Source organism: Rhipicephalus microplus, chromosome 8 (genome assembly GCF_043290135.1).
Source record: "Rhipicephalus microplus isolate Deutch F79 chromosome 8, USDA_Rmic, whole genome shotgun sequence".
Taxonomy (NCBI): domain Eukaryota; kingdom Metazoa; phylum Arthropoda; class Arachnida; order Ixodida; family Ixodidae; genus Rhipicephalus; species Rhipicephalus microplus.
In genome coordinates, this window is record NC_134707.1 from 53,699,306 (window position 1) to 53,720,096 (window position 20,791).

Consider the following 20,791-nt stretch of genomic DNA (forward strand, 5'->3'; position numbering starts at 1 on the left):
AGAAAAAGGTCTAATGCGGAGCCAGTTTAAAGCAAGCAGGTGCTGGCTAACTAACTTTATGAAGAGGAAAAGCTTTTCCTTTCGAAGGGGAACATGCATATGCGAAAAGTTTTGTGGAGGAGTACGATGAAAAACTTCACAGTTTTCAGAGGTTCGTCCTAAATTTGCGGCGCAACAACGGCTACCTGCTTGGGCAAATCGGAAATGCCGATCAGACGCCTCTTTACTTCGACATGCCTGGCACCACAACCGTCGAGAAAAAAGGGGCGAAGCAAGTTCGCGTGCTGACATCGGTCCACGGTAAAACTACAGTGACGGCAATGCTCTGTTACACGTCAGATGGGCACAAGCTTCGCCCGTACCTCACACTTAAATGGAAGACGCTCCCGAAAGGAGTCGTTTTTTCGAGTGGTGTGATCGTGCGGGCCAGCGAGAAAAATGGGTGCGCGTTGCAATCGATGTCTTACGTTTTTTTTTTTTTTTCGCGGTGAAAATCGGGTGCGCGTTACAATCGAGGGCGCGGTAGAATCGAGTAAATACGGTAATTCGTGTTTGTTGATTTCAAATATGATAATATTATATTCAACGTCCTCGAATGTCCGCACATGCCTTTTGAAAGGGAGTACTATATTTGCCACGCTACTTCACCTGATGACTGTCCCTGAGCACACAGTTGCCAGGAAACTTTGCCAACATGGCAGTGCAGATGGCCGGCACCGCATTAGGGCTTGCTGCCTGCTCCTGTCCCATCTTGACGATGACCGTGAAGCCGTCACCAAACTTTGATTTGAGGTGCTGTGTCGATCCGAGGCACCGGAAGGACCCATTGACCATGATGGATATCCTCTGGCAAAGGGCCTCGCACTCCTCCATGCTGAAATGTGCCAGAAAGTGGAGAGAAAGAATCAGCGAGTCAACAGGCGATCAGACTTTGTTGTTTCATCGGAATATGCATCTGAATAAGAAGATTTTCAAGAGTGAAGCTCTTTCAAAGGGCCCTGCATTGCCTTTTAGACTCCACTCTGCAGTGCTGAAGTGAGTGTACTGCTGAATGTTGAGATGAATGCAAAATAGATTGTCGGAATCAGTAGATGCTAACAGAAATTATTGTTCTTTAAATTTCAAAACACCGGTAGACGAGACAAAAACATTCCATTGTGCTTTTCATTCTTCCATAGATGTCAAAGGCCAGTTCCAATAAGCACAAAGAGTGTGGCGCATCTACAGTGGATCAGTTACTTCCATTGCCTTCGAGAACTGCGAGACAGTTCGTGTGGCTTTCCGAGCCTATTAGTAATGTGAAGCAAGCAGCAAAAGCAATAACCTGTGACTGGTAAGGATGACAGCGGCCCCCATAAGCTTCTGCACATCGTCCAGTCCCTGCCAGATCTTGCGCCGTGCTGCTGGGTCCACGCCCGCGGTGGGTTCGTCCAGGAACACCACTGGAGGGTTGCCGATCAGCGCCATGGCAATAGACAACTTACGCCGACTCCCACCACTATATGCAGAAGGTGGAGAAGAAAGAGAGCAACACTGTAAAACACTAAACTTGATACACTAGCATTAGTGTTGTTGTTGTTGTCTTTATTTCAGACAAATGTATGCTTCGGATACAAGGGCAAAAGGCAGACGTCCTCTGCCTGACGAGACCCAAGTACCCGAAAGCACCACTCAGAGCATGGTCAAAGAAATACAATATAACACACTAATAATGCATGCGTAACATTGTTTTTGTACAGAGTAAATGGAGTACATACTTGTACAGTAATAAAGAGAGAGTCATAACACTACAAATAACGAAACCAGAGAAACATATGACTGCTATATATGGAACTTATCAATCTTGAGGACAGGATAGAAGGTAAGCTTTGATATATTTTTTGAAAGATTTTAGAGACAAAGATTTTCGCGTGATTTCTATAACCTGAGTATCTTTGTTGAGAAGACTGGGAATTAAATATGTAAGTGCTTGCCTTCCATAGGTGGTTTGGACAAGTGGAATTCTATAATGGCCGCATCTTAATTCATAAGGCACATTGCTACTAGATTGCAGTTCAATATATCTAGAAGGATTAAGCTGTTGTTAATCTGTTGTCTGTTGTTAATGTGTTGTCTCATCAGAGACAACAGAAAGCTTGGGAGGAAGGAGAGGTGCATCTTTGACTAAAGGAATGCTTCAAGCTTATGGGAGTTGAGGAAAAATGCCTCATAACACAGCAGAGAGTCAACACCTTTCAGTGTTTGATCAGTGTCATTTAAGGTAACCTAATGAAGACCACGGAACACTATTTGTCCAGTCATTCTAGAATTAAATTCCGGTACATCAAACCTGAAGGCAATTCAAAATAATTCAACACGAGAGGCAGGCTCTAGATAGTAGTAAAGTTCTCAGCACGACAGTGGGCTATTCTGCACAGTCTCTCAGCTTCCATGGATGGCTGCTTTGTAGCAAAGCCTCTTAAAGGAAACCTATTTGCTTTGAAGGGCAAACAAGGTTCTTATTACATGAGCTGTCCATATATTCATGCACTTACACCGCTAATCTTTTCTCTACAGCGTGCATTTCTTTCCTGTACTCTATCTGACAGCATCTGCCAAAACGATCAAGCTTTGTTGGCACGAATACCCCTAAAGATTTAGAAGCGATCACACTACTTTTAGAAGAAGCCTACTTGTAGGTGTTTTGTGCAGTGCAGCATACAATAGACTGAAGCCTCAAAATAACCAAGTTTTACACAAAAATAATTCTCTATATCCAAAAATTCACTATAAAAGTACAGTCCTAACGCTATCTGTAATGCAGTAGTAGTCTTAATTTACCTTGTTATAACCAACATTTCATTATATCCAGGTGCATTATACCACGGTATGAGTGTATATCGAAAACAACAGGACATGTTTTTGATACACTGATCGCAAAGTGCTGACCTTCCGTTTCTAAGGGTATATTACAGCTACTGCTTGATACAGATAGTATCACTAAATAGAGTAAACTCTCATTAAATGGAACCTGAAGGGACTGGGAAAATGTGTTCCATTTGATAGGGGTTCCATATACTGAGAGGTGAAGTGGGTTGCAGCATTCTAGTATGAAACCAATCATATCAGAGGAAGCTCTTCCATTTAAGCAGCAGTTCCATTTAACAGATTTTCGTTTACTGAAATTCTACTGTATGTAGGTTCTATATGACTGGGTTCAACGTTATATTGATGTAGGATTTGCAAGTTATAAATGTGTAACCTAAGATCTGCCTGTACGGAACCGAGATCTACAAGAAGAAACACACCTGTAAGCCTCTGTAGGCTTGTTGGCATGGGCCTGCAGGTCTGCCAGGTTGATCATGTAGTTGACGACCGACGGAACACGGTGTGTGGGGACGCCTCGGATGAAAGCGAACAGCTCCAGTGTCTCTCGTCCTGTCAGTTTGTCTATTTGGGCATCAAACTGTGGGCAGTAGCCAATCTTCGACTGAAACTGAAAATTGGGGAAGGAAAAAAGCGCAAGTTGTATTTCTGAGGCTGTACTGTTGTGCCGAAATTATAATTTTTCTACCCTAAAAATGAATATGATCAGAAACCAAACTGACAGTTTTTATGGCCTCATTGATTTAACTAATATATAGCGCATTACGGGTAAGAAGAAACAACCACGCAGACAGACACAAGAGGACAGAAGACTAACTAAGCTTAGCGCTCTGTCCTCTTGTGTCGGTCTGCTCAGCCATTTCTTCATTACCCTAGCGTGCTATACCAATTGTAAGTATCACAAACTAAATCTCCCAATCTTCAGCTCTGATTGATTGATAAATTAAAATAACTTTAATGAGGTTCTGCGGGATGCACCCTAGCGCAGTGGGCAACTCCCACGTCGTGACCATCAGAACAAGCTTGTCGCTTGTTTTGCGGGTGCCTGCTGGACAGCCCAAAGCTGGTCAGCCAAAAGCAGGCCGTGCATGGCCGCCTCCCACAATGGCCATAAGAAGGCACCTACCGTATTTACTCCCATAATCCTCGCACTTTTTTTTTTTGCCGGAAAACCGATGCAAAGTTGGGGCGCGCGAGAATTCCGTGGGGGAAAATTTCCACGAAAACGTAGAAAGCGAAAAAGAAAACTAAGTGGCCGTAAATCGAAATTCTCACACCAGCAACTTACAGCAAGCTTTAAGAAGTACTAAATAAAACTTACCTCAACAATAAAAGCAGAGGTTCGACACAAGGCAAGATTTATTTGAGACACAAAAAGTAGAAGCATATAGTCGAGAATTAGAATACCATACGCAAAGCTTGTGCGCGTTGCGGGCGTAGCGGTAGCGTTCGTCGCTCAACAGGAGCCCTCAAAAGGTAAGCGTACGACGTCAGTATTGGGCTGATGGCTATTTAATAGAATCGTCCGCAGTTTCCTTCTGAAGAAATAAAGTTTACCATCTATCCCAGTTTTAGGCACACGGCAGGCCCAACGCGTCTTGGTGGCTTTCAGCTGCCGCAACAAGTAGCGAACACAACACTCGTAGGCTTCGATGGGCCTACCGGTGGCCCTGTTGCCGTTGTTTAGTGCATGATCTATCACTTGCAACTTGAAGCAGCCATGTAGCTTTAGTATAGCCTCATAACGTGCCAAGATTACCAAAACAACATACAAAACACGCCGCAACGCGCACTGGCCACTTTGGCTTGGCTTGGATTGGATTGAATCTCCGTGCAATAATACGTTTGATGCTTAAGAGATGGCACTAGATCGTGCGCTATCATCATGAGTGGCTGGAACAAGCAGACGACATTATTGCGGCAGTTTTCAACTTTTCGGGGGGTGCGATAATTCCTCAAGGAAAAAAAAATATCGTATTTTTCTTGGGCGATGTGGGGTGTGTGAGAATTATATGAGTGTGAGGATTACGCAAGTAAATATGATACTAATGTGGACTTCTCCCTGAATGTGGGGCACACTTTGTCTGCACAGTTCTCAGGGTATATTGCATTCAGTGTACACAGATTCCGGTTTGTATCCATCTGTAGCAGTCTCAATGTAAGTGCCCGAGGCTGACTGAGTTTCAAGTGAGGAGGATAGTACTCTCTCTCACAAGGTAACACACTCAAACCTCATTATAACAAAGTTGCATCTCACACAAAAATAAGTTCGTTATATCCAAAAATTCGTTTAAAGGTGTATTCCCAACACTACATATATTCCAAAACTGTTCTTCATTTACTTCATCATAACCGATGTTTCATTATAACAAGGTTTGAGTGAAGTGCTTCGTAATTTCATTGTAGGTAGCAGGTACGATCCTTCTGTGCAAACCCTCACCCTCGTCCAGCTCGGTGCCAGCCCGATAGCCTGAGATTTGATTCTACTGATGCAAAAATAGAACTTGAATTGTGTTTCAACAAACAGATGCTTAAATATAAACTATTTAAGATTCATAACAATAAGCGCACAAATCCATGTACTATGTGTACTACCACAAGACATTTGTAGCCGCTGAGTATTGAAGCCTTGAAATAAGGTTGAGTAAATTTCATGCACTTATAGACAGTTCTTCACAGGGGCCACCAGAAGGGGTTAAAGCAGGACAGCTCACCTCCTTAAGATCTTTCTGAAGGCTAGCTTCGCCGAGGTACGCATTGCCCGAGCTCATGGGGAGGTCACCGGTCAGCATCCTGAAGGTCGTTGTCTTGCCCGCGCCGTTGACACCCAGCAGACCGAAGCATTCATTCTTGTGCACGGCAAAGGTCAGGTTGTCCACAGCCTATAAAAGTGAGACAAGGCAGCAGGAAAAAAACATTCCTGCATTGCTCTGGATTCTTCATATGGCACTCTATCTGTACTGTCAATATGCATTTATTTTATTTATTACTATTATTTTCTTAGTACCATGACATCTACACAAAAGCTTAGGCAAACGCGGTGAAGTTATCATATGCCTGTTTTGGCACATACCTTTATGTACACGTCATCCTATCTGGGGTTTTACGCCCCAAAACCACAATGTGATTATGAGAGACGCAGTAGTGAAGGGCTTGGCAAATTTTGCCCATCTGGTGTTCTTCAACGTGCACCGACATCACACAGTACACGAACGTCTACCATTTCGCCTCCATCGCAGTGCGACTGCCTTGGCGGTCGCACTGCGATGGAGGCGAAATGGTAGACGTTCCACGAACCCACGACCTTCGGGTAAGCAGCCGAGCATCCTTGCCATTTATCCCTCGAAGCGGACTACATTTATATACACAATCGCCCACACCCAAAGTGACTACATTGTTACTATTCATTACTTCGTAAAGCTGCAGTTTACAATGTAATTTGGGTAATTTTTCTTGCTTTCACCGACAACGTAACTAGACATCACATAACAGACATTTCCATCATGAAGTAAAATAGACATGCTAGTTTTACCGGCTAGAACACTATAGCGAAGTGTTCACCTAAGATGTGGTTGATGCTGTTCATGTTTCTTGCGTTACAATGAAGCACCTAAACATGTGTACAGAGCTTTCAGTATATGCTGGAGACCCTTGCACATGAAAAGATTTCACTGAATACCAACCCCACCCCCTTTCCCACTCGCGGTTATAAAAACTAAGTAAAGCAACTGTAAATGGATAGCAAGCATAGTATCGGTACTAATGAAACAGCTTAAGTAAAGTTGAGGCATTGGTTAATGCTCACATTTTTGTATTAAGAGCCCTTAAAATAGCCCTTACCCTATGACTCATGCATCAGCAAACAAGACCAAGCCGAAAACATGGCTTCCGAGATATTTGAGGGCAATTGGTGCGCAATATCCCTGGGGTTATACCAAGGCCCCTCTGCAGGGTATTATGGTTCAAACTACTACACTGCTGCCAGCAAGCAGTTTTCAGCCTGACTGTTTAGTTTTTAGCTTTGGCATCAGAGGTGCATGCTTTGTGAATTTCCAATGCATTGGCTCGCATTTCAGAGGTAAAATTCTGCACATAAGCTGCTCTGTATCCAAACTACATGTTCTTGCTCTACTTTTACATCCATAAGTGAATGAACAAAATTGCTCTTCTGCCCAAAACTAGGCTTTTCATGCTGTCGAGAATTTCATCAGAAACGGTATTGTGGGCATTTTCTCAGCCCATGTAGACCACAGAATGTCACACCGCCGTAAACTGGGCAAGCGCTACATGCAAATTGATTTACTGCTGCAAAAGAACAGCAACACAAAGGTTACCTGAAGAGATCGAAAGTTCTTCCTCAGGTTGAGCACAGCCAGCGCTTCTTGTGCCGCACTGCCTCTCTGGACCAACGCTTCAACTACTGCGCGCTCGGCCGCCACATCGTCATCCTCTGTCGCACCCGGTGTGTGGACGCCCAGCTCGATATCTGTAAGTGAAACCGTTGCCCCGTCTTAGGGAGCACAGAGTCCATTAAACTACAGCCAAACGCGAACATATCGAACCCAGGTATATTGCAGTACTGTCTAGAAGCACGATGTTCTGACCAAATTATCTGTCTGGTAGGGCTAATTACTTATAGTTGTGGTCGTAATGGCACACTCAAAACACCAGGGACAGCCTTCACAATACCAAAAGAAGCCTTCCATCGGCCTATAGTACTTGTTTAAGCACAGCCACAATATAAGTAACGTGTGCCTAGAGGTAATTGTCAAGTCGACGACAGTCCCCAGCCTACGAATTCTACATTGCCAAAAAAAAAAACAAAAAAACAGAAGAATCTCAATACCCACTTCTTTCCTATTCCACACTACAATTATAGAAGGCACAGGAAAATTGAGTCTTGAAATTTCTGTTGTCTCTACCACTAAAGAAGGAGCAGAGCTGCTTCCGAAACATAGCCAGAATGAGCTCGCCTTTTGCTCGGAGTCGCTTAAAAATCACAAGTATTATCAACATGAAACATTTTCAAGATCTCCTGAGAAATTTCATAAAATTTTAGTAATGTGCTACGCATGTACCAAGAACATTCAATGCACATGCCAGATACATCGAATGCTAGGCCATGCTGCACCTTTGTGAGCGCTCATATTTTTGATTGATATGTGGGGTTAAACGTCCCAAAACCACCATATGATTATGAGAGATGCCGTAGTGCAGGGCTCCAGAAATTTCGACCACCTGGGGTTCTTTAACGTGCACCCAAATCTGAGCACACGGGCCTACAACATTTCCGCCTCCATTGGAAATGCAGCTGCCTCAGCCGGGATTTGATCCCACGACCTGCGTGTCAGCAGCCGAGTACCTTAGCCACTAGACCACTGTGGCGGGGCGAGCGCTCATGTTTTAACAACATTGCAGTCACCCCTCACGTTGGTCTATAGCAACTGAACAGGCCTCTGTAGGTGTATGCTGTGAACACCGCCAATAAATCTGATGGCAATTTCGTTCCATGGAGTTTAAAAGTTATGCATTTCAAACGGTTGAAACAGTGAAGGTATTTCTGCACTTCCCAAAAGCATGCTTTAGTGCTGCATTGGTGGTGTCCACAAGAACACCGCATTTCACATTGTGTACATATGCAGAAGTTTGCACATGTGCTTTATGTGAAATGTGTGGTCGTTACATAAACAATGCTGTTACGAGTACAACGTGTAATGCTCTAAAGCTCTATAATGATGAATGTGTTTGAGTAGGCTTCACAGCAACACATATTCCGAGACATTACAGCAAATGCTACTACATAATAACAAGAACAACCAACTCTCAGGTCTAGTACAGTTGAACCCCTTTATAAGGCATACTCCGGGCAGTAATTTTTGTCCTTCATATGAACTGTCTCTTACAAGCAGGGTACCTCGTATGCATTTTCTTATCAATCCGTGCTTTATTGTAGGCACACTGGTGTCTGTTATACCCATTTGTGTCTTATATCACTGTCTGCTATAAAAGGGTTCGACTGCATATAACATGGGGCTCAATGCCTCTTGTATCAAATTACTGCCACATACACTAACTAAACCTCAATATAACAAAGCCCCATTTGCCACAAGAATACTTAGTTATATCCTAAAATTTGTTATAAACAACCATTTGTAACACTATTGGTCACTTGCCTCGTTATAACCAATAATTCTTTATACAGTAGACTTTTAATAAAGGGAACCTGAAGTGACCAGAAAAATATGTTAATTTAACAGGAGTTCCGTTCACTGAGAAAACATAGGTGCAGAATGCAAGCCCGAAACTAAGCATAGCAGAAGAAATAGTTTCGTTGAAGCACTAGTTCAGCTTAATATATTTCCGTTTACTGGGAGTCTACTGCATATGAACTTGTTTTATCGAGGTTTGAGAGTAATCCCCTTAGGATTTGATACATCTGGCTTTAACCCTGTGGAAGAAGGCTACAGGCTGTCAGCGATGCCTGCAGTCATTACAAGTGCTTAAACCTTCCTGCAGGCACGGTTCCATTCTGGGCCACAGCATGAACACAGGTCACCGAATTTCAGAAAAGTAAACAGACGCGCCAGACGTAATCATAAAGTTTCGAGATTACAACAAGCATTTTTTGGGAAAACTGTTACACATGTGTAATTTTGGAAAATTAATTTTTTTTAGAGAAGATGCAGTTAATAACCAAAACCATGCACTAATGCTAGAGACGGCATACCTTCATGGCACGTCCTGCAAGGAAGAGACCTGATCCAGTACCAGATGCCGTAGACATTGGTCTCGAAGAAAGCCAGCAGGAGGAACAGAACGATGCCAACCAAGAAGAGGTATAACATTTCTCGTCCGCTTCCCCAGCGATCCATGCCAAACGGCGAGTGAGGAATGTAGCAGTAGGTACCATTGCCACAATCTGCAAACGATAACGCAAAAGACCGTACTTTGCCTTACAGTTAGTGGCAGATTCTTGTTTTCACTTTTTCTTTTAATTACACAAAAGGTCTGTTGGGCATTATCCAAAGGGGGGGGGGATAATTTTTGCCCTGTGAACACTAAAAGTTTCATGGTTGGAACAAAGAATATAGCAGTGCGGTTAACACTTGCATAAAGAAGCCCATGAGCAACTAGACAAAAATCAAGAATATTCATCGTTGTTTCCACTTCCTTTCATGCAAAAAAATGGCATTTGCACAGGCCCTGTTTCAATTTTTAAAATATCTTGTGCAGGTTAGTTAGGTCATGACAAATATGTCCATTTTCGTTGTACAATACCCGATATTACACTATTCTAATTCGATTAAAAATTATTCGACCAAAATCACTATTCACTTCAAATTTGCTTCGAACCTAAAATTCACTATTCACGCAGGCCTACTATCCACCACCAATCCCGCTGTCACAGTCAACCAAACTGTTGACTGCAGGAGTTAAAAGTAGTTCACGGTTAGTCCTGCCTTGAATACGTATGAGGATTTCTTTACTTAGGAGGTGCAACTCTGCTATTTCAGGTGACCAGATAATGTCACACTCCAAGAGCGACAGCATGCTAGCGGCACCTGGTGGCTGACAAGAAAATCGCTACTCATTCAGCTGCCAAGAGAATCGCTCTGTGCGCTGCTCCTGCGCTGCTGCAGTTAGCGAGCGTGGACGCTTAGTGGGTACGGCCATGTAAGTTTCTTGCTCCATCGCTGTGGACCTTACATAAGCTCGCAGCAACCAATGAAAAAAAAAAAGGAATTTACAGGCCCAAATCAGAGAATCACCCACTACATATTTGTAAGGCAACCAGTGAACTTGCATAGCTTACATATCTTGAAATTTCTGAAAATTGACAAACGTGTCAAAGCGAATTCGAATGCTTTGATGTTCTTTAGAATATTCAAAGCCCTCAAATATTCACAGAGGCCTAGTGCTAGAATCTTACCTTAATGCGCTGTTTGTAAAACACCCGGCAAGGATGACCGCAACCTTTTTTCCGTGATGTTTGATTACAATTTCTATCAAAACAATAAGAGTGGCTCACCTTGGCAGCACACCTCGATGCCCATAAGCTCGGACACGGGACAGTAGCTCTTCAGCAGGGTAGACGTCAGCTTGGCGCACTTGGCCGGATCCCCTCCAATCTCATGGATGTTGGAGAAGCCCCAGGTGACGGCAAAGCCAGGCACCACCCGTAGAAACCACATGGACTTTTGCACCGCGTCTTCGTTGATTCCAAACATGGGGAACTTCGCGAGGAATGACACGACGGCCATCACGATGCTGAGCATCACACCTGCCGTAGCAGAAGACAAAAGGTTGAAAGGGGATTAAATTACAGAGGTGGCATAACTTTGGGCATGCTGGGGTTCCAATGGCAAAGTTGTTGCGACATAATAACTGTTAAGCACTCGAAGGACACAGACAAAGGACCAAGACATAGGACAGAGACACGGGACACAGCAGGGCTCATGTGTCCATTTGTCTGCCCTTCAAGGACTTCTCAGTTATTATTGGCACTCCGTTTCAGCATTTAGCGTAGAACACAACATGAAGACCGACTGGCAACCAATGAAGACAGGCAGTTCAACTGTTCATAAAATTCGTATACGAGTGTGACACTTAGAAAACAAATTCTTTGAAAGTTGTGCCTGTCGTCGGCAATATTATTAATTGTTGAGATTTGACGTCCCAAAGCCACCACAATATTATGAGAGACGACGTAGTGGAAGGCTCCGCTAATTTTGACTATCTGGTGTTCTCAAAATTTCACTCAAGTCTAAGCACACTGGCCTCAAGAAAGCACTTTGGCCTCTATCAAAAACGCAGTCACCACCACCGTGATTTGATCCCCTGACTTGCAGGTGAGCAGTCGAGCACCACAACCGCTAAGCTACTGTGGCAGGTGTCTTGGTAAATTGCCACACAGTTTTCGTATAATGTTGTGCATTAGATGCTGAAATTTATTTACAATTATGAAATTTTTATTGCAGTTATGTATCAAAAGCCCAAAACAAATATAAAGCACACGTTTTGCACTAAGTGTAAGCAAGTTGACTTTTTCTACCAGAACCTAAATTGAAAAAAAAAAAAAAGCAGGATTTTTTATGCACTCATACAAAACAACTGGAAGACAACAGCAGTCTCTTTTTTCTCTGTCAATCCACACTCAAACCTTGATATATTGAACCCAGACTTAATGAAATATCGGTTATAATGAAGTAAACGAATGACAGTCTTGCAATTAAAAAGTGTTGAGAATACAGCTTTGTAACAAACCTTCAGTTACAACAAATGTGTCATCATGTAAGATGCAACTTTATTAAAATAGGGTTCACTGTTTTAATCTTGACCTGTTACCATATGAAAGCTTTCTGAGCCTAACGTTGCCTCCGGGACTGAAGGCAACTCACCCGGTTTTGCCCTAACCCCGCGATCGAGCCGCCCTTCACCAAACTAGGATGTCATGCTGAGATGTCATTATTATGTCACAAATTTTGAAAATTTTCAACTTCATGGTGATGTGACTTGGTGACATCATCATGCCATGATGATATCTCCCCATCACTTGTGCTGATACCACCAACGGGGGATGCCGATGTGGGACACCGGTTCATTGGTACCGTAATTACTCGAATCTAACGCGCACCTTTTTTCCGGTTAAGCGAGTTCATAAATCGCATGCGCGTTAGAATCGAGTACGAACAAAAAATTACGGTCAATCTATTGCCATCGCAAATCCAAAATGGCCGCCCCCTACGTGCGTCGGCATGGTGCGTCGGCTATTTCTGCCTATGTGTTTACCATGTGCGGCACTTCGTACGTGTGCTGAGGAGTTCGTCATCTAGTAGTGCATTAGCATCGACGACGTGAAAGGGCCGACTCCAAAAACTCAAGTGCACCACGATGCCGCTTTTAAAAGAAAAGTCATCGCGTGTGCAGAAACAGACGGAAGTCGGGCCGCATCGCGGTCGTTCCCGAAACGTGCGTGCGGGAGCGGCGGAAACAAAAGCAGAAGATTGTCGACAGCAAAGCTTCACGCAAAGGCTTCAGTGAGCCACAGCAGGGTCGGTTTCCGCAAATTAAAGAGCTGCTCCTCGAGTATGTGCTTGAGGAGCGAGCGGCACAGCGGCCCGTGACGACAGAACTGCTCCAAGTGCGGGCTATGCAATTAGTCTTAGAAAAAAGTCTAATGCGGAGCCAGTTTAAAGCGAGCAGGTGCTGGCTAATTAACTATATGAAGAGGAAAGGCTCTTCCCTTCGAAGGGAAACATGCATATGCGAAAACTTTTGCGGAGAAGTACGATGAAAAGCTTTACAGTTTTCAGAGGTTCGTCCTAAACTTGCGGCGCAACAACGGCTACCTGCTTGGGCAAATCTGGAATGCCGATCAGACGCCTCTTTACTTCGACATGCCTGGCACCACAACTGTCGAGAAGAAGGGGGCAAAGCAAGTTCGCGTGCTGACATCGGTCCACGGTAAAACTACAGTGACGGCAATGCTCTGTTACACGTCAGATGGGCACAAGCTTCGCCCGTACCTCATATTTAGATGGAAGACAATCCCGAAAGGAATCGTTTTTTCGAGTGGTGTGATCGAGCGGGCCAGCGAAAAAAAATGGGTGCGCGTTGCAATCGATGTCTTACGTTTTTTTTTTTTTTCGCGGTGGAAATCGGGTGCGCGTTACAATCGAGGGCGCGGTAGAATCGAGTAAATACGGTATTATTATTAAACAAGAATTTTATTATTAAAATTAAACAAGAATTTTCTCACATATTGCCTTAAACATGATGTCACTGTCACGTCCACATATAAAGCCTATGACATCAAGGTGGGCAGGAAGATAACTCTAAAATATACCACCATGAAATGACACTAGTGAGTCGTGCCTATTGGCGAAGCTATGTATGTCATTGCATGTCATACTGAATTGCATGTCATACCGCTTTGCATTTTGGTGCATGTCATGCAGGTCATACTGACGAAGCTATTCAGGTGATTCCTGCATGTGAACGTAACAATTAGTCCAACGTAACACGACCCCAGGTGGTGGAAATTTCCGGAGCCCTCCACTACGGCATCTCTCATAATCATATGGTAATCTTGGGACGTTACATCCCACGTATCAATCAATCAAGGCTTTGCGATTTCACCTACACAGCACAACCTGTTCATAATTTTTTGAAAACTGCCGCTATTAGGTCTCAATGCACTTTGAACATGATCTGAACACAATTTTTCATAAATAAAGTATCACAAGCGGAGAAGTCAAGCAATGCCCTCAAATGAGGTTCGTGCATTTGTAATTGCTGCATACCTGTGATGACATTGATGGTGGTCAGGAGAGAATATCCAGAGGACGGCTTGTCCTTGACGTACGAAAAGAGGTAGCTGAATGGGATGGCTGCCCAGCCGTACAGGAGAAATAGGAAGTATGTTGCCGCTGAAAAAAAATAGAAAAAACAAAGGATGAAACATTTCCATCGGCATAACCACGCAAATCTCTCAAAGAACTAAGTTTTCAGGATGCCCAAGACATTCCTGATAGACACGCTGACAATGAAAGGCGCTTACTTCCACCACAACTTGTACAATTAGCTCCCGCAACTCAGCAAAGTGTAGTAAGTTCCATTCGAGTTTGACAACTGTCTAGATTCGCCACTGCATTCATGGGCTGTAGATGTGCCACTTCAGACACTTTTGATTGTGAAATGCAAACGCTTTTTGTAGCAATGCAGTGCAGACTAAATAAAGCTCCCATGTAAGCTTTTTCTTAAAGGTCAAGTCGTCAAAAGCTCGTGATTTCCCCTGAAACATTCTATTATTTACGCTAAAGCTCTGGCTGGAAGCTACTTCCGTCCACCACTTTTTTCCAAATGCGATCCCATGCTACTCATAGCAAAGTGCATCATCACGCAGACACATTTTGGATATTAGAAACCAAAAAACAATTCCACAAAGCCAAATGCAAGATATGCACTTCACTAATGATCACTACAGTAAAATCTCGGTATAACGAACTTCAGGAGACCGTGGCAATATGTTCGTTATTTTGAAGGGTCATTATAGTGAAAGCCCAGAAATGAATCATTACTAATTTTTCACCGACCAAAACGACTTATCTTTACAACAGTGGGTCCTTTAACTCGTTTTTCACGATACAAAACAAATGTGGTCCTCAAACTCGTTTTCCACGATACAAAAAAAATGTTCAAGTGAAACCAAAAAATGCACACTTACTTAAAGAATTCTGGGATTTTTTTTTTTGTAACGCGTGCAGCACGAAGGCCTCCAGCTCATCCACATTCTCCACTTTTTCCTTCGCAAAAGCCACTTCCGCTTCTTTGTTGCAAGCAGTGATGATGAACTCCTTGTATAAGCACCGCAGCGCGAACGCAGACTTGCTTTTCGGAGGCGATAAGTAATCACCAAAAAAATGAACCCGATTGACAAAGCCTCCCAGAGTACATGTAGAAGAGACAAAGATAAGGAAAACCCCCAAAGCACTGCGGCTGTCATTGGCTCTTTTGAAGAAAAAAAAAAGAGTAAAAAAGAAAACTCCTTGCGTTTCATTTACTGCTCCCTCGCTGTCTCAGGTTTTCTGCGCCCATGCTTCCTGCTCCACAACTCGCACTCTGCCTCACTGACCTTGCTCTCCGGTGTTGCCCTCGCTCTTGTCTCTGCGTTTGTAAACCTGCAGCGTCAGCACTTCAAAAAAAAAAAAAGAAAGTCGTCCTTTCGTCATTTTTTTTTCCCCCTTCGCATTATCGCGTGTCTTTTGAAAAGCAAGGCGTACGTTCACTGTGTCGTCTGCTAGTGTACCATTTTGGTGGTCGCGACGGATTTCAGAACATGAGTTCATAGTACTGAGGCATTGTTAATATGAAGCGAGACTAAATTAGTGCTCGTTATTTTGAAAAGTTCGGTATTCTCAAGTACGTAGTAGTGAAATAATTTTACATTGAAACTATTAGCAGTCAGCGCAGGATTTTTAAAAGTTTGTTTGTCTGAAAAGTTGGTTCATCAGAAAAGGTGGTGCTCGTTCTACCTAGATTTTACTGTGTCACAAAAATCAGCCCTTGACCTTGGCAGGTGAATGCTACACCAACTGTGCTTATCTTGAGCTCTCGTTATAATGAAGTTGAATGGGAGTGATAATTATTTAGTTATATCCATTATTTTGTTATATCAATTATAACAGTTTGTGGCAATTTATGCTCAGATGGACTCACACCTATAAGCATGAAAAGAAGAAAACCACTTTGCAGCCTGATATACCGCTATGCGATCACAGAAAATAAACTCCGCTGAATCTCATCAATTCAAACACGCCTAATTCGAACTTCTGGTTACTTCGAACTCACGCTGAGGTCCTGTTAAAGCTATGTGTAATTAAATGGGCGAAAATGCCCTGTAATTCAAACGTGCAAGCACTTGCTACGGTTCATTCGAACATACTGCGCTCCGAAAATGCTCTCAGCACCATGCCCCATCCTGCGGCGGCACCTCTCAACGCTGCGCGCGAAGAAGGAAAAGAAGAAAAGAAAAGACTGGCAGATTGTTTGCTCTGTCTCAAATGCCGATCTGCGACGCGCTTGTGCCACGCTTTCTGCCTTTTCTGTCTCTGCAAGTAGAAACCCTTCTCCTTTCAAGTGTGGAGAGAGAGGGAAAAAAAGAAAAGGAAGAAAGCTGTCGTGGAGGGTCCTTCTTTTTCGGTGCAGATGGTAGCAGCCATGGTAACAGCAAAGACTTCCTCAATCCTCTCCGCTGGCTGTGCGAGGACAACGGCTCTCTCGGTCGCATAGGGCATGGTTGTAAGGTCGGCGCGGGAGTTTTGAAAGAGCCGCACCGAACGAGCGTCAAACTCCGCAGAAAACAATATACTTAACACACTACAGTCGGTTTTTTTTAAAGTCTATTTGATAGACTAATTTAGTTCATAATATTCGTTTACCAGACAATTTTACTTCATTACAATGAGGTTTAAAATGCATGGTTCTCAATGGAGCTTTCAAGGGGAATTTCATTTACTTCGTTATATCCATTATTTTGACATATCCTGTTATGTTATAACGAGGTTTGAGTACTTTTTTTAGCCTTATCTTTCATATTGCATGCTTATTCTGATTCCAACTAGATGCTGTGATGCACAAGAGATCATGAACAAGTTGAAGTTGCGTACTGAGTCACTCTGCTCACGGAAGTTGAAACCAACATAGTGGACAAAAGTGGCTGTAACGGAGAGAATTCGCACAAGACAAATATGCTGCTCTTTAGCAAAATTTTAAAAAAAAAGGCAATCAATAACTTCATGCCATCTCATTCGACCAATAGCGATCCCAACAGGAGCTAGGACAAGGCATACCTGGTACGCTGGGGCTGGATGTGAAAACACCATTGGGGTTGATCGCCAGGAGTGGGATCATGACAGCCGTGCTGCAGACAGCGAAGACCACAAAGTCCCAGAGGAACGTGATGCCCCAAAAGAGGACACCAGGCACACCGGCCATGAGCTGCAGAAGCTTGGACTTGGTGACACGCTCGTGGGTCGGGAAGAGGACGAACGACGAGGACAGGAAGGCCAGAGCGGTGGGCACGAAGACGGCGGCCAGGATGCGAGCTGCCTGGTCATACTGCGGTAATTCCGTGAAGGGGATATTACAATAAACGTACAGTAGGCTCTCCGTAATTCAAACTCGGGATTTCGGCCTCGAGATTTCGTTAGAACTACCGAAACTTCTGATAATAAGGACAACACACTACACTCACGCCTCATTATAAGAAAGTTGCATTTTACAAAAAAAAAAAACTATGTTATATCCAGAAGTTTGTTACAAAGATTATTCCTAACACTATATCTAATACAAGGCTCTTTTTTTCATATACTTCATTATTAACAGCATTTCGTTATATCCGGGTTCGTTATATCGAAGTTTCAGTGTCACCAGTGTTTGCTGAACTGCCTGGTAGTAATAAGATCCCGTGCTGCAAGACGCCCGTAGGCAGAACAGTGCCACTCTTGCAGTCACGGCTACCAATGGCACTGATGAACGCTCCCAGGTTTAATGCACTTATCTACCCCATAATGTGTTCGAGGGGGGGGGGGGGGGGGATGGAGGGCCACTGTGGCTCAGTTGGTAGAGTACTGGACGCACTATTCAAGGGTCGCAGGCTCAGTCACTGCTGGCAGCAAGTTACCTTTCGTCCACTTTTATTTCTTCACATTTGCATAATTATTAGTACAAATGACGTCCTTGTACTTTCCTTAGGACCATTGTCTGTTAATTCTCGTTAAAATTGTGTCTAATACAGAAAAACGAGCCCTTAAATTTCTCCTTCTTTCCTTCAACCAGTATTGTGATGTTCTTTGTTTCTTATGGCCGCAGCAGCAGCACAGACTGCTCCGAATGACTTCCAGTAAAACTTTTACATGATAGCGGTGCCACTAGTACTGGTTTTTATACAATGCGTGCATGCGTGTGTAATTGAAGAATGAACTGTGTTGCGCCCCGTGACAATTCATTGGTCTTTCCCATTCTTGGAACGCTTTTATTGCATGACACCAGTGTACTGCTGCGAAGGTGACTAAAAAAAACATACCATAAAAAAAAAAAACAACGAAACCGTGGCTAAACAGCTTTTCTTTTTTTTTGAAGGAGTGAAGCTTATTAGGCCCGCACTCCACCGTCGAAGCTCCCTGCGCCACGCAAGCGCACCAAGCAAAACAACAGGTGCGCGCTCTCTGCAGATGGCTCGCGCTGCGCCGTACATACTACACATTCATTTGCTTCGTAGTTCCGCCGACCGAGCTAAGCAAAAGCTCTCCCAACCCGCTCCCCACCCTTCCGCTTACACGAATGCCAGCAGCGAGATCAGGTGCATGGTCATTTTCGTGTCACTTTTAAGAAGCTTCGCTCATTGGTTGTATTCGTACACAGAACAAGTGCTAGTTTTAGGGGTGAAGCTCCTCTCAGTCTGACTTTGTCCTGCAACAAGTGTAACTGGCAGTATCAGACAAACAGACAAACAGGCGGATGCATGAATGGATTGATGCATGGACAAACACACAGACAGACAGACGGACGCACAGGCACACAGAAAGACAGTTGGACATACAAACATCATTCAATCCATGAATATGCTGTAACTTTTTTCTTTACCCTGTTAGCATGCAATTGTTTGTGCACGCTGTTGGGCTAGTTTGGCTGTTTCGTAAGCAGGCAGTCAGCTTTATTTGCAACTATTGGGGACATAAGAATCAGAGTTGCCAGGTGCCACTCAGCAAACAAGCAAATAGTCACCCCAAAACAAGCCCAAAGAAGTGGCGGCGCTTCTCCGAATGAGCCCAAAATAAGCGAAAATTAAACAAATGTTCCTATTCTTGAAAATTACGCTGTAGTACAGATAAAAATACATCTGGAAGGTGTACACCAATTTATTTTGCATAATAAGAATAGGTGCAAGAATAGAGGCAAGAATTTTTCTAGCCTTACACACAGTCATCGTCACTGACATCTGGTAGATCAGGATAATCCATGGTGTCCACGTCCGTGGAATCGTACATGTTCTTTGCGTTGAATAGTACCATCATTTTCGTTGTTGGTTGAAAGTCTCAGCAGCAAACTCTAGGAAACTTGAGAGCATAGTGAACATGAAGAATGGTGCTCAGCATTGTACTTTTCATATTATTTCGGAGGAGCGATTTCACGAGGTTCATCTGTGAAAAAACACGCTCAACATCGGCGTTGCTCAGGGGCATGGCCAACAACAACAGAGCGAATTTCGCCATTTTCTTGCAGCAGCTTTCACCGCTTGCATCTGTGAAATGCAGGACTTCTACTCAAAAAAAAGTAGCACTATTTTAGGTCGCATTTTTCCAGGGAAGAAGGCAAACCTGCCTATATTGCGTGTGCAGAAGACCTATATCTATAGGAGAGGCATATCCTGCAGCAGCGGTTTTGTTTGGCTCAGTATGCATTCAGGCAAGAACAATTTCATAGAATTCCAAAGCTGAATGTTATGAAAAAGGCAAAGCTGCACTTGCTTTGCAGGTTCAAAAATAAAATTCCGGCATCTGAGCTTAACAGTCTCTTTCCTGCTCAGCGCTTGGTTTGGATGCTGCGACTTCCATATTAAAAAGCACTCTAAAATCTACATCAGCAAGTGGAAGGTGGGTTGCATTGTCCTCCAGGTTTACTTCCAGAAGCCTCTCTCCGGCAGCTGGTATGTGCGAGGGGATGAGCACTCTGGAAATAAGTGACCGGTACAAGTTTTCAAGGCAATAGGGCAGTTGCATTTGATTTCTGTTTTCAAATGGAATAGCTAAGTTGACTCTTGAGAACTCTTGCGGTACTGGGTTCAGAAACACTAGGCACAACTTGTTCACAGGATCCCTGTGCATTTCGGACAGGATCTCAGCGTCATAGCAACGATACTTGTCCTTGCACATGGTGAAGTGAAGCTTGAATTCATCCCGTTGCTTTAAGATCCGTTTACAGCAGCTGGAGATGGAAAGCAATCGCATTCCCGACAGCTGAACCAACTTTAATGGCTCTTTACCGTTGTTTATCAGCTGGTATATCTTCCTGTACTCACGAAGTCGCTGGGAACTGTGCGAAAACCAACTGTACGAGTGGCCAACAAGGAATGCTAGGCTCCGGGGAAGCACTTCTGCAGCTTTGCTAGCACATAGTTGAATGGAATGACACACGCACTTTACTAGAACGAGGTTCCCGTAATCTAGCGCCTTGGCTTCTCATAGCAAGGGTACACGGCCGCACTCCCTGCATTGCAATGACAGGTTAGATGAAATCAGTTGATAGTTTGCACTGTGTGTGTGCATCGTCCTACTCTTGTCCTCGTTTTTTGCACGAAGCCTACAGGAAGAAGAACCAAGTCACCCAACAAACCACTCTATCGTAGTCTAACCGTGTTTCACCG

At 43.7% G+C, this 20,791-nt stretch overlaps 1 protein-coding gene across 9 annotated transcripts in view; it reads right to left on the minus strand.

Moving 5' to 3' along the window:
- Nucleotides 1–20,791, minus strand: part of LOC119164485 (phospholipid-transporting ATPase ABCA3-like) — a 145,668-nt gene that overhangs the window by 8,834 nt on the left and 116,043 nt on the right. For 8 of the 9 annotated variants that reach the window (XM_075871856.1, XM_075871855.1, XM_075871858.1 and 5 more), the window contains 9 exons: nt 17,217–17,484; nt 14,169–14,294; nt 10,895–11,146; nt 9,593–9,784; nt 7,200–7,375; nt 5,580–5,747; nt 3,288–3,475; nt 1,325–1,498; nt 649–874 (listed from right to left, as the gene is read on the minus strand). In XM_075871856.1, the coding sequence (XP_075727971.1) occupies nt 649–874; nt 1,325–1,498; nt 3,288–3,475; nt 5,580–5,747; nt 7,200–7,375; nt 9,593–9,784; nt 10,895–11,146; nt 14,169–14,294; nt 17,217–17,484 (1,770 nt within the window). The remainder of the gene's footprint in view (nt 1–648; nt 875–1,324; nt 1,499–3,287; nt 3,476–5,579; nt 5,748–7,199; nt 7,376–9,592; nt 9,785–10,894; nt 11,147–14,168; nt 14,295–17,216; nt 17,485–20,791) is intronic. The other variant, XM_075871853.1, reaches the window with a different exon arrangement.